This window comes from Typha latifolia, chromosome 5 (assembly GCF_019914945.1).
Source record: "Typha latifolia isolate L0001 chromosome 5, TyphaL0001v2, whole genome shotgun sequence".
NCBI lineage: Eukaryota > Viridiplantae > Streptophyta > Magnoliopsida > Poales > Typhaceae > Typha > Typha latifolia.
In genome coordinates, this window is record NC_133090.1 from 13,170,027 (window position 1) to 13,182,753 (window position 12,727).

Consider the following 12,727-nt stretch of genomic DNA (forward strand, 5'->3'; position numbering starts at 1 on the left):
GTTTGCCAACTCCATCCAGCCGTCCACGCGTTCCCCAATTCGGAATTTCGAATCCCTTATCACAAAAGCGCGAAGAGAACCATATCCCAAGACACTTGTCTCTCCTCCTCTCTCTCTCTCTCTCTCTCTCTCTCTCTCTCTCTCTCTCTCTCTCTCTCTCTCTCTCTCTCTCTCTCTCCTTTTTATTGGGTTCTGCGTCGATTCGAATTCAAAGCCTTCAACGCTGCCATCCATCTCGGGCTCTTCTTTTTCTCACGTTGAGATCTCCCAAGTATTTGAAGCACTTGCAGAAGGGAGTAGCCAGGATCTTTATGCACACATTCTTCGTTTTGAGTTCTTTTTTGTTTGGGATTTTGAGTTTTTGTTGGTTATTCTTCTTACTTGATTTTTGTGTATCTATCTGAGATCAATAATGGGTGGAGCAATTTTGAATCTGGTCTCCATGGTAACTCTTGACGTCGCTTTACTTCCCAATCCTTTCCTGAAGGAAGGATTTTCTTTCTTTATTAGTGCCCGAAATTTAACACCAAACTGTAATCTTTGAGAGGGCAGAGTTCATCCCAAGCTCCGTCTGTGGAGATTTGAAGTAGGAAATCTTATGTTGGAGTGATCGGATTTTGCCTCCCTGTAGCCAATATCTGATATTGTTTGACGTAGGCGTCGCGATGAGGTCCAATGCGATGAATTTGAAGGGAAAGACAGGTGGTAGGATGGCGTTTGAGATGAAGCATAGGGTGGTCCTATCGTTGAACAAGCTTGCCGACCGAGATACCTATCAGATTGGTGTGGAGGAGCTGGAGAAGATTGCTGAGAACTTAGCCCCGGAAATGATTTCACCGTTCCTTTCGTGCATAACTGACACCGATTCTGAACAGAAGAGTGCGGTGCGGAAGGAATGCGTGAAACTAATGGGTACCTTGGCAAGGTTTCATGGAAGCCTGTTAACGCCTTACATGGTGAAAATGGTGGCTAGTATAGTCAAGCGTCTCAAGGATCCGGACTCTGTAGTTAGGGATGCCTGTGTGGAAACATGCGGTGTTCTGGCTACGAGCATAAGAAGCTATGGTGCTGGTGGTGAAGGAGGTGGCAGTGCCTTCGTTACATTGGTGAGACCTCTTTTTGAAGCTTTGGGTGAACAGAACAGATATGTTCAGGCAGGTTCAGCTTTGTGTTTGGCGAAGGTTATCGATGAGAGCACTGAGCACCCTTCGTCAATTCTGGCCCAGATGCTGGCTCGTGTTGTTAAGTTGCTCAAAAATCCTCATTTCATGGCAAAGCCTGCAGTCATTGAGTTGATCAGAAGCATTATCCAGGTTATGTTGTAACTCTTCTAATGAACCGATATTTTTGGTATTGCAGATCAACTGGATTTTATTTGAATCAATTACTAATTTATTAGGAAAAAACTATTAATTTATCAGCAGAATATCTCTAGCAAATATATGATTCAATCTCGATAATTTGCGTACTTTGAGTATCAAAAGTAGGAAAGAGAAAATTTTGCGATTACATCCATTTTCCTGTTCATGATCAAACTTTTGGTGCAGCCCTTTCTACTTTCTCTTCTTCTCTGGTGTTGTTTCATGTGCCTCCTTTCCACTCTAAATGTTATGGCATCAACTTAAAATCCTTACCTTACATGATTAGTGCGTTGCCTACCCATGCCTCAGTCTGACTTGTCTCAAGTCCCAGACAAGTAAGCTAACAACTATGGGTAACTATTCTGGATTTTCTTTCTTGGGTTATATGAGTAAATTATGTCGGAAACATACTATGCATCAATACATGGAAAGCGGCATCCAAGGATTGTAGAACTAAAACAAAGTTTTACTGTATCCATTCCTTGATTATCAAAAGGTTACTGCTGCTGAAGAAAATACCTTCTCTTCTATCTTTAAATTTTACTTTACAAGAAGAGCATGAAGTGGATTATTGAAACTTTCAAAGACAATTTAGTGCATCACATATTTGTAGCTCAATTTTATCCTGGGAGTAACTTGTGAATTGTGGTAGAGACAATTGCTGCTGATCCCTATGGTAATACATTAAGACTTCTTCACTCTAGTTTTCATGTCCTAAGGTAGTTTAGATAGTATCTCATCCACCTATTGTCTTCCCAGTCTTTTGGCCACAAGATAAGCATGTAGTTGAGCATTCTAGTTGAGACATTGATAGCCCACCAGCCATTTTTCATCATTCTTGTGATTTGTATTTCTCATTACCACCTTTTCCTCATGTTCAGGCTGGAGGCGCTTCTACGGAGCATGCTTTATCTGCAGCACTGACCTGCATAACGGATGCCCTTAAAAGTAATGATTGGACAACACGTAGAGCTACTAGTGTTGCTTTGGCAAGTATAGCTGTCACAAATGGATACTTGCTGGGGTCTTTCAAGAGTTCTTGCATCCTCTCCCTTGAGAGCTGCAGATTTGACAAGGTCAGTTTACACTGAGAGGTAGACTGCATATTTCTTGTGTTTCTACATTGATTATGTGTCTTCATTGTATAGGTGAAACCAGTGCGTGATGCAATCATGCATGCAATCCAATGTTGGAAAGCTCTTCCAGGGTCTGACTCTCCTGAACCTTCAGAAGGTGGATCAGCCACAAAAGGTTTGGCAGCAATTTATATTTCCTACATCATTTGTTTCTAGAATAAGATAATAAGAATAACAGAAAACTAGAATAATGCCTGTCTTTTATGTTATGAGAATATCAAATCTTTTACTTTTATGTATTACGCTATAGAGTTGATTAATTTCACATTTTTCATCGATTTAAATTAAACATGGATATATCTGATTTTATTATCCTTGTCCTTATCCATACTAAGCAAATATGCAAACTTATTATGCTCTGTTACTATCACTGTTGCTTACAATTTATGCTACTGACCAAATTTCTTTTTCTTGACATTGTGACAGAAAATTTTTGTGGAGACTACCATGAGGTTACAAGTGTCAGGGATGGCGGATATAGAGATACATCTTCAAAGATGGTTCGCCCTGCTTTTGTTGTAAGTGGCAATTCTATCTGTTCAACAAAGAAACGAGCTCCATTAGCTGTCAGAAGTGCCTCTTCAAATAATGTTGCTAATCAACACCACATGAAATCAAATGATTGGCACAAGAAGATATCACTACCAAAGGGTTGCTCGATGCCTTTGGTTGATGGTGAGCTGATGGAACCTAACAGGAGTTTCATTGCAAAGGATGACAAAAGAAGAGCAGCAGAATCTAGGGTAGAAGTTAACTATGACTATGGCAGTATGGAGGATAAACCAGAGTACTCCTCTGTATCAGATCTATCTAGTAAGAGCTATGTGACAAAGCACACTACTGCTACCCATGAGTACATTGAGGATCGCTATTCAGCAAACATAACTGGGACTAAGGAGATCCTTGTGCCTGAGGAGCCTGAATCTGGACACTGTAGATATCAGGAACGCAAAAGTTTGGACTCAACAGTCACAGACTTGGGTTCAGAGGGTATGCATAGTTGTTGTCTGCATGCAGTGAATGATTTGGCCTTCATCAGAAAGAAACTCTTAGAGATTGAAACCAAGCAAGCAAACTTGCTTGATCTCTTGCAGGTATGTATTGTGTTGCCTTATGTTATTATCATGCATATTCAAATGTAAAGTTAATTATCCTCTCACTTTTTAACCTCTGACGATGTTGGCTCTTCAGAGGTACAATGGCAGATCATCATTTATATGATAATATGATTTTATTGACATTGGTTAGTATATATTTTGAATTATTTCATTGCCTTCTAATTATGAGCTTCCATAAAGAGTGTTATGATGACATCAGTATGAAATGACGTTTAGGTCTAGTTATTTTCATCTATGTTTGGCAACATAGACAGGTTTATATTTTGGCCTATTGCTTTTCCCCGAATAATCATTCTCAGAAAGAAAATCCAGAAATAATTTTACTATTTTTTCAAAAAGCATTTTGTTGTATTAACACTTGTTCTCTCTTAGCTTTCTCTAGAATTCTTGTTTCCTTCTTTATGCACCTTATATTAATGATCCTTGCTAATTGCTATTTTTTAGCTGTGAATGAAATTCTCTATTGCTCTTACATGTTCAACATACTTTGATTATCTGATTACTTTGTTTTCCAATGTAAAATGCATGTGCTTGAACTACAGGGTGCGTTAACATTGTGTATTTCTTGCAAAAATTCATGTCAGTCATCTCGCCCTCTTTATCAGTACCAATACACGCCACACACATATACACATATAAAAGTAGTCAATATACCAATGCGCTTATACTGCTTCAAGTTCCTTCTTAATTTTATTTTGTCATTCACACATTTCAGTTGTTCATGGGGAACTCAGCAGATAACCTGTCAATGGTGCGGGCGAAGATGCATAACTTGGAGCATGCTGTAGACAAAATAGCACATTGTATTACCCAAAGCGAAAGCCTTTCTTGCATGCCTAGCTCAAAACTATTGAAGAACCAAAGTGTTTCTTTATCCCCTAGACTTTCTATTTCCACACCTAGGTCATCTGTTGATGCTGATTACAAACAGCAATCATTGTCACATACAAAACATGGGAAGCTGTGTGGGGGTAATGTATCTTCCAGGGGCAGATCAAGCACCTCTGTAAAGGAAGGAGCTGAAATATGGAGAGATCATGCTGTCAAAAGGAGTCCTTTAGCTAAGGGAACTCAAAATATCTCAGGACGAAGTATTCATAGCTCAAAAGGCGGTCGATCTAGAGATTTAAAGGATCGATTATCTGTTTCAGCTAGTAACGACAGTGACCTGCACACAAAGTCAGAAATCATGATTGGCTTTTCAAAAATGATTGATGAGTTCATTATTGCGGGGGACATGGAATCTGCATATGTGGAGGCCCTCTGTTCAGGTGATGAACTTAGTGTGATTGAGTTAATGGATAGGACTGGACCTGTTCTTGATAGATTATCACCTGAGACAGCCAATGAAGTTCTGAGAGTTCTTGCTACATGGTTTCTAGATAAAAAATTTCTTGACTCTACAGTATCTTGGTTGCAACAGGTGAGCTATTCACTTTTTAATTGTTGCAACACTTAAACTAAGTTGCAATTTATATTTCAAAAAGTTGAAAGACTAAGTCATAATGCTATATATAGTTACTTTTCTAATTGTCGTTGCAATGATGAAATAGGACTACATAACCAGAATTGTGCATAATGTATATTAGGTGGTGGATTTAAGCTCTTCTCATGGGCCAAGAAACCTTTTCCTTTCTGCAAGAGCACAAAAGGATTTCCTATTTGCAGTAGAGGAAGTCACTACCAGGGGACTCTTCGATTCGGTAGAAAGTATTTCCATTTCACATCTTGCATCAAAGTTGAGCAAAGTTTGTGAGGATGTTTCATGCAGGTACTCTTTAACTTGTTATCACTATGTTTCATGGTTCATTTTGACTTTGGAACATCTTTAGGTTTTCCACATATAAGCAACCAATTTTTATGGTAGAAATAAAACAACGCTATGCATTTCTCTATATAAAGTCACATAAATTGCCAAGGATAAAGGAAATTAGTAGATATCCATTTTCTGCGAGGTTCAAAATTTTCTCTAATCAAGGATATACAATCTTAAGAGAATTCATGTATATACAGAATCTGCGTGCTAGAAAGATGCCCTCCTGAAACAAATGGTAGCAAATAGAAGCAAATGGTTAGGGACAAACAGGTCACAGCAGGACTAGACAAGATTTTGCCGCCAGTAGTTTAGCTTCGTTTGAGCACGGGTTTGAAAACTCATGGCCAGAGTTGCCCTGGATATATGCAATTATCCAATAGACCTATTGTTGCAACTTATGAATTATTGCACTTTGGAACAACTCTGCAGTGACTGTTGATATTTATAACATGCAAGTTGTTTGCACTACTTTGATGGACTTTGTGTGGTTTGTATACTGGAATTACTCACCGAACTGCGTAGCGAACTTCATGCTTTTGAAACATTCTGTGAACATACTACTGTGGATGAGATATATTATATTGATATCTACTCTCTCAATGTCCTTACTACTACATCTTATTTGATCTTGTAGATCTCTTCCAACTAAGGGACCCAGAGGAAGCAAAAATGTCATGACCGCTTCTGTGTGTTGACAGTTTGATCTTTGCAGAATCTTGAATATTTGCTAAGAAGTGTTGGGATGTGTGAGATGTATTCTTAAGTCAATTTTGTTAATGCACGAGAATTTGGAGATCCCCAACTTTTGGTGTATTGTGACGTTAGACTTTTAAACTTTGTTTACTTCTTTTCCATGGGAGAAATGACAATCCATGTCTTCGGCAAATAAATTTAAGCTGGGATTTGAATTTGACGAATAATACTTTTTGCAGTAATACATATCATTCTATGAAGCTAGTGATTAAGGTGCCAGTGGATAAAGGTCAACATTCTGCTTCCAATGTTAAGTTTACGTAACTTTACTTTCATTCTAACTAGGTAAGAACACAAACTGTACTAATACTAGATCGCAGTAGAACGAATATGAGCAATTATCATTATGGATCTCAAACAGTACTAATACTTCAGAATTACCTAACCGTGAGATGTAACAAAATGATAAGAAATCGGGGTTTGGAGCTAAGAAGAAGAGAAACTTATTCATCTGCCATCCATCTGGGAACTTTACAAAGGCATGCATAAAAATGCAGCTCTCCTTGAGGCTAGCCACTAAGAGAATATCATAAAAAGACAAAGAAATAAAAGAAAAAGAAAGAGAGATGATAATAAGAAAAAAAAAACGGATCAAGAGGGATGGGAATTACAGCCCAAGGGTCGGCGGAGGCCTATCTATGGTACAAACTGAATCAGCAGCCCAGAATTTTATCCTACCAATGACAACCACTAATTGCTTCTTCCCAACCTTTGACAGGGAAGCTGGAGAAAAGAAACTCAACTGACCAAAGGTGTGGATTTTGCATGCACTCTAGCTGCTTTCTTTTGCAGTTGCGTTACTCAGGCTTTATCGCATCTTCAGGCATAACAGCAGCAACATCAGCAGCATTACCAGAGTTAGTTCTATCACTTGATGGGTCAGCATTATTGCTTTCTTCCAACCGGATGTTGTGAGCAAAGTTCTTAGAAATCTGATTTATGAGATCAACAGGAGTAGCGGCAGACTTCTGCAGTTGGTTATCTACAGAACTGGATAGCTGCTGCTGCTGCTGCTGCCGTGCCCTGTTCTCCTGCATGGCTTTCTCCCTTTCTTCATAGAAATCGAAGTCCTCAAGGATTGACATGTCGGCTTCATGCTTCTTGAAAATACTAAGCATCTCGAGACCCTGTTCCAGTTTCACCTGCACATTTCATCCCAAACGAGAAGGTAAATATACTCGGGGATCACAAAAAGGAAAAGGCACAACTCCACAAGAAAAATATATTCAAAAATCAAAATATCTAACTAATGGCATAAAAGGCAAATAAAAGAAGAACTCCATCAACTACAATTGATTAGCTGTCAAGTATAAGGCTAAACTATATGGGCATGCTAGTTCAAAATTTGGTATAAGGATCTAACTAAACTCATAACAAGCCTTAATAATGTTAACCATGGACTAAGTACAATAGCCTCCCAATAAAGACATTTACATATATCAGTGAATCACCGATACTAGTTTTATGACTAAATCAAAATTAACATCATGTCCTTTCAACTAAATCAAGTTTTACCTCCTGAGTATCTCTGCTGTTGGTTACAGGCTTATTTTCATTGTTTTCAAGAATGATATGCCGGAAGAGATTGTTGGGGACATCTTTGACAATATGCCATTTGACAGGAAACTGGCCAGTCCACTTGTCTTGCTGCCAATAATCAACACTCTTCTCAAAGTCAACAGGCCCAATCATCTCAGCCACCCCGCAGAACTGTCCACTGGCATTTACCTGTCCATAATTGATATTTCAAAGCTTACGACAACTTCATTTTACTTAAAAGAAAAATAAGGTTTAAGGATAAGAAAAATGTAATCGCATTGCAATAAAAGTACAGATACAGGCTGTAAGTTACCGAGAAAAACAGAAAAACAGGGCAGGGATCTTCTTTCTCTTTAGCCTCACGGTAAGCTGAATTCAACTTCCGGTTACCATTGGCAGTGCTGGCCCAAACATTGTACTTAATGCTCTTATGGACATTATCCTCACTGTATGACTTTATAATGAAGAACTTGGCATCTTTGTACTCTGTAACAAAGTCAGGACTGTTATAGGGATCACGATCAACCACTACAGAAGGCTTATCATTTTTATTGTCCAGTGGAGAGTTCTGTTCTATAACTTGTTTCTTTGGCCTAGTAGCACGTGGTCCTCGGTTTTGTTCATTGAGAAAGTCGAGAGATCCGTTGCAACTACACAACAAAGCATTTCCTTTGCCCCGCCTCCTGGCTTTGTCAATGACGATTAGACCTCCTCGACCATTATTGCCCAAGTTTGGAATGGGCCCTCCATGGCTGACCTGCTGGAATAGGCCACCATGAGGATACCCTTTATCATAGGAGATATTGGAGGATCCAAAACCATAAGCAGATCTCTGATGTGGAGAAGCCTGAATTTACATTGCAATGTTAAGATGGCATATGTGAATTCTTAAACGTACAGTAAAAGGGACGACAAGGTTGTCAATTTAAAATTGCAAACAACAGGTATATTTTGTGCTGATCTTAGTGCTCTTATTTCTAAGAGCTGATTAATTTCTATCTCTAACATATTAGCAGAAAACTAAGCAAACAGATATATGAACTCAATATTTAAGCTAAACTATTGAGTTCCAATGGACAATTTATTGCTCCAACAGAAACTTCATTAGTTAAACAAGATAGCCAATTCCAAAATATGAGAAATGAGATTCTTGGATGGAGTTAACACTAAGTGAATAAACTACTAGAATAAAATCTGATCCTTTTTTTTCAGAGGTTTGCACCTCAATAAAGAAAATTCTTAAAATCTACATCTCAACTTCAGCAAGCACAGAGGTGCGAACATGATTTATGATGCAGGTTGCCAGTTGTCTAAGAGAATTGAAGAAGAATAATAAACAAGATGACAATCATGCATTAAAATAAAATCATTGATAGAATACATTAAAGGAAATTGCACAGTGACAGAATAATACACAGCATAATGGTCATAGATAAACTTATAAATCTTCCAGTAAGAATAGTAATTTCCCTTCAGCTAAATATTGTAGTCAGTTTCCTCATTACACATTGGATGACGAACGGTTGTTGTTCAGTATACAATAATTGAGGTGAAAAGAAAAGACTAGATCTCATGCAGACTACACACTTTTAATGAAGGAAAAAAGTAATGCTTCAGAGAAAAAGAACTAGACATGCTAATTTGAATCTAGAGACAAATGAAATAACATAAAGAAATAAGAGTACCATTCCAGAAGCAAGAGGTATGATGCTTTGTCCAAATGGTCCAGATACACCAATTGGTTGAGGTGAAGCTGCAGGTGAAGATAATGTAGTCATCGAACCAGTGCCATCTGGTGGTTTCAACCAATCTGACCAAAATCCAACATAGATTTTTCATTAAAACCTTCCCGCACATCATGAAAACTAGGGCAATTAGAAATGCTAGCAAAGCTACCTCTACCAAAACCACCATAAGGTAGATGATAACCCGACATTGGCCCGAAAAGCAAGTTACTTGAATTCAAAGTATCAGCAAGAAAAGCCCCTTGTGGATCAATTGGCATCATTGGATCAGCTTGTGATAGTGGAGTTGGCGAACTTAGATACGGAATGTTAGGAGGAGCTGATTGCTGGTAGTAAGGACCTGAGAAAGGGAAGTGCTGAGGTGAGTAGAGCTGGTTGTCTCCACTAGCCGAAGGTAGAGGTGTTGTAACCGGAGAATAAGGCCCATAAGGCATCTGAGGACTGTATCCATATCCAGTATGGAACATGAGTGGCGGATTCTCATTATAGACACCCTTCAATAAGAAAAGATTTAAAGAAGATTCCGGAAGACAAAGATAAAAATCAAAGTGATAAAGGAGGATACTTACAGCTGATCCAACTTCTAAGCCTTCAATGTTCAAAAAATGGGGATATTCTTCCCACTCACCTGTAGGATTCTCATATCCTGCACACAGAATTACAAGATTATGCCCCATGATGGAGGAATAATTGAAGACAAAAATGATGGATAAAAGATGAAATATGGAAGTGGATAAGGAAAAAAAGTAAGAAGTATCGCCCAAGAGAAATTTTGTGCCTTCTTTTAGTAGGGAATAAGGACGGAAATAGCTGAGATATGTAAAGGTTTGTTACATAAAAAGGAATCTGAACTGAAAATAAGGGAAAATTTATAGAGTAAGTAATTTCAAGTGAGAAAGAAAGATGGTAAAAAAAGGTGATACATCCATCTATTTATTATACTTTGGAAATATATGTGTAGGTTATACTAAGTTTGACCTAATTCTATATGCACAATCTATTTAATGTGGATAAAGAGATCAGGTTTATGTACACAGACATTCACTAAAAATTACCTTTCTATGTAAGGAAAATATTAGGTTCAGACATGCTGTGATACTGAATATGCAAGAGTTCTTTGCAGAGAATAATCTTATAAAAACCAGTATACATAGAAGAAACAAGTCCAAAGCTAACCTCCATAAAAAAATGTTTGTGGGTGAGGAGCATATAAATTTGGGGGATAGACAACATTATGTTCTCCGCGTCCATCTGAAGAGCTGACCTGGTTTTGGGCATCTCTTGACAGATTGATAGTATTCAAATCAATTGAAATGTTAGGCGTCATAATTTTCTCATCCTTGTCCAAAAGAGGCTGATACACAAGAATAAACAGCTATCCTTAGCTGATGATTTAGTAATTTCATAAAAACTAAAAAGAAAGAGGTTAAGGGAGAAATGACTGGTAACCTGTTCTTTAGAGTTCTCAGTATTGATAGCTCTCTGTTCAACATCTAATGTTGAAGGTTCTAGTGATTCCACTGAGTCTAAAACAGAAGAAGGAAGAACCAATGAGATCAAGCATTTCAAAATAAGTACCTTCACATTCATGGAGACAGTAATTCTACCAGGAAATTACTCTACGCAATTTACAGCTCAACTCTCACAATGTTTTCCAATGCATTAAGAGAGTTCAGTAGTTCACCAATAAGAGTATGTAACCTAAGAAGTAAAAGAAAATGTAGGACAAGAAATATAATGAAGTTAAAGAATCTAATCAATTAGTAGATGAGAAAAATGTTAAAAGCTCTATTCAAATTTCTCAACTTAGGGAAGCTACTCTGTCAACCAGCCACTTTGATCATCAGCACCAGCACCACCATTATTTTTTTGCTTCACTAAACTCTATTGCTTGCATATGCTTATCTTGTGTCTTATTTGTCGACTTGCAGTTGACAACTCACCAATTTTAAAGTCCACAAAACCTCATTACCATTAACGCTAAGCAATCAATCCAGAGAACCACTACTCAGGGGCTCCTCAAAATTCAAGTACCTTGTCTCCATTATGTACTAGTGGTGGTTGACCATTTCACATACCACCATTAGAGGTCCCTTATTCTGAAACACTAAGCTTAACAAAAGGATAAATTTAATCAAGTTGACATCCAATCTTAAAAGCAGTACATTGACCCAAATCTCCACGCCATCTTGCAGAAAATAGCACAAACAGAACAGTGTGAGTAAATATATTCCATGGAAGAGAACTGAATCCTTTGCTCAAGTAGATTACAGCCAAGTTCAGATCACCAAAATTGTAAATCAACTGTAGGCAGGATTTCATAATAAACTTCACAAATAATGAGCTATTTAGACATAATGTGCCGGGAGCAGAAAGGATCCAAGAGGAGATCTAAGAGAATTCTACTTAGAACGACTAAAACAATCAATTACAATAAAAACTTATAAAATATTAAAAAGGCAACAAGATTTACTTTAATTTCCACACAAAGATCTGAGAACCAAATGAAAGCAGACACATACGCAAATCTCAAATCACACCTCTACGAAACTGAAACAAGCCAAGCTCGTCTTTTCCTCACATAAACTCCAAATCCTAAAGAAACCCAGATCAAAACAACACAATCTAACACGAACCAAATACAAACAAGCAAGAAAAACCAATCCTTGGATCCAAATCAAGAGAATAGCAAATCCAGTGAACGCATCGAGCACCCCAAAAATATTCAAAGAAGTAGCTTTTCCATACCGATTTGATCCGGCGCTTGATGAATCGTCGCCATCAAAGACCCAGATCTCGAAAGTCGTCGCTTTTGCAGCAAAAGGGAATCAACAAATCCTTACCAGATAAGACTCCACCACTTCTCCGTCTTCCTCTTCCTCTTCCTCCTCTTCGGCCTTCGATCGAACACCTCTCCTGCTTTGATCCGAGAGAAAAGAGAAGTCTTTCGAGCGGAGTCTCCCTATTAGATCACAGATGCATCTCGGAAGAGGGGGAAACGAAACAGATCCGCCTTTATTAATTATTTATAGTCTCCATAAAAAGGAATAGGAGAGAGAGAGAGAGAGAGAGGGAGAGACCAAAAGAAACTGCACCACTTTGGGTTCCCGATCTATACCCACAAAATATGAGAAACTTTACCTTTTTGCCCCTAATCATTATTAATTGGGACCGTCTGTGTACCCTTATCTCCAATCCAAAGATGGATTAGTAAATTTAAATTCCGTTCAGGACTCAAAGTTGGGAGTCTAATTAGAGA

The 12,727-nt window shown here is 38.1% G+C and overlaps 2 protein-coding genes across 5 annotated transcripts; one reads left to right on the forward strand and one right to left on the reverse strand.

Moving 5' to 3' along the window:
• The first annotated feature begins 146 nt into the window (after nucleotides 1–146).
• On the forward strand, nucleotides 147–6,351 carry LOC140788004 (TORTIFOLIA1-like protein 2). 3 transcript variants are annotated; one of them, XM_073137079.1, is made up of 8 exons: nucleotides 147–445; nucleotides 553–1,313; nucleotides 2,243–2,437; nucleotides 2,510–2,612; nucleotides 2,924–3,591; nucleotides 4,331–5,038; nucleotides 5,205–5,386; nucleotides 6,066–6,351. In XM_073137079.1, exons 2-8 carry the CDS (start codon nucleotides 666–668, stop codon nucleotides 6,124–6,126), a joined length of 2,565 nt encoding a protein of 854 aa, XP_072993180.1. In that variant the 5' UTR covers nucleotides 147–445; nucleotides 553–665; the 3' UTR covers nucleotides 6,127–6,351. The 3 variants fall into 3 exon arrangements, with proteins under 3 accessions (XP_072993180.1, XP_072993179.1, XP_072993182.1); XM_073137078.1 differs by having other exon boundaries at nucleotides 147–1,313; XM_073137081.1 differs by having other exon boundaries at nucleotides 147–1,313; nucleotides 2,510–2,594.
• A 252-nt stretch (nucleotides 6,352–6,603) lies between these two features.
• Nucleotides 6,604–12,621, reverse strand: LOC140789014 (YTH domain-containing protein ECT2-like). Of its 2 annotated transcripts, XM_073138591.1 has the most exons (9): nucleotides 12,217–12,621; nucleotides 10,918–10,994; nucleotides 10,645–10,822; nucleotides 10,038–10,114; nucleotides 9,620–9,962; nucleotides 9,409–9,533; nucleotides 8,037–8,570; nucleotides 7,700–7,912; nucleotides 6,604–7,326 (listed from the first exon to the last, which is right to left on the reverse strand). In XM_073138591.1, exons 1-9 carry the CDS (start codon nucleotides 12,248–12,250, stop codon nucleotides 6,982–6,984), a joined length of 1,926 nt encoding a protein of 641 aa, XP_072994692.1. In that variant the 5' UTR covers nucleotides 12,251–12,621; the 3' UTR covers nucleotides 6,604–6,981. The 2 variants fall into 2 exon arrangements, with proteins under 2 accessions (XP_072994692.1, XP_072994691.1); XM_073138590.1 differs by lacking the exon at nucleotides 12,217–12,621 and having other exon boundaries at nucleotides 10,918–11,201.
• Between the last annotated feature and the right edge of the window lie 106 nt (nucleotides 12,622–12,727).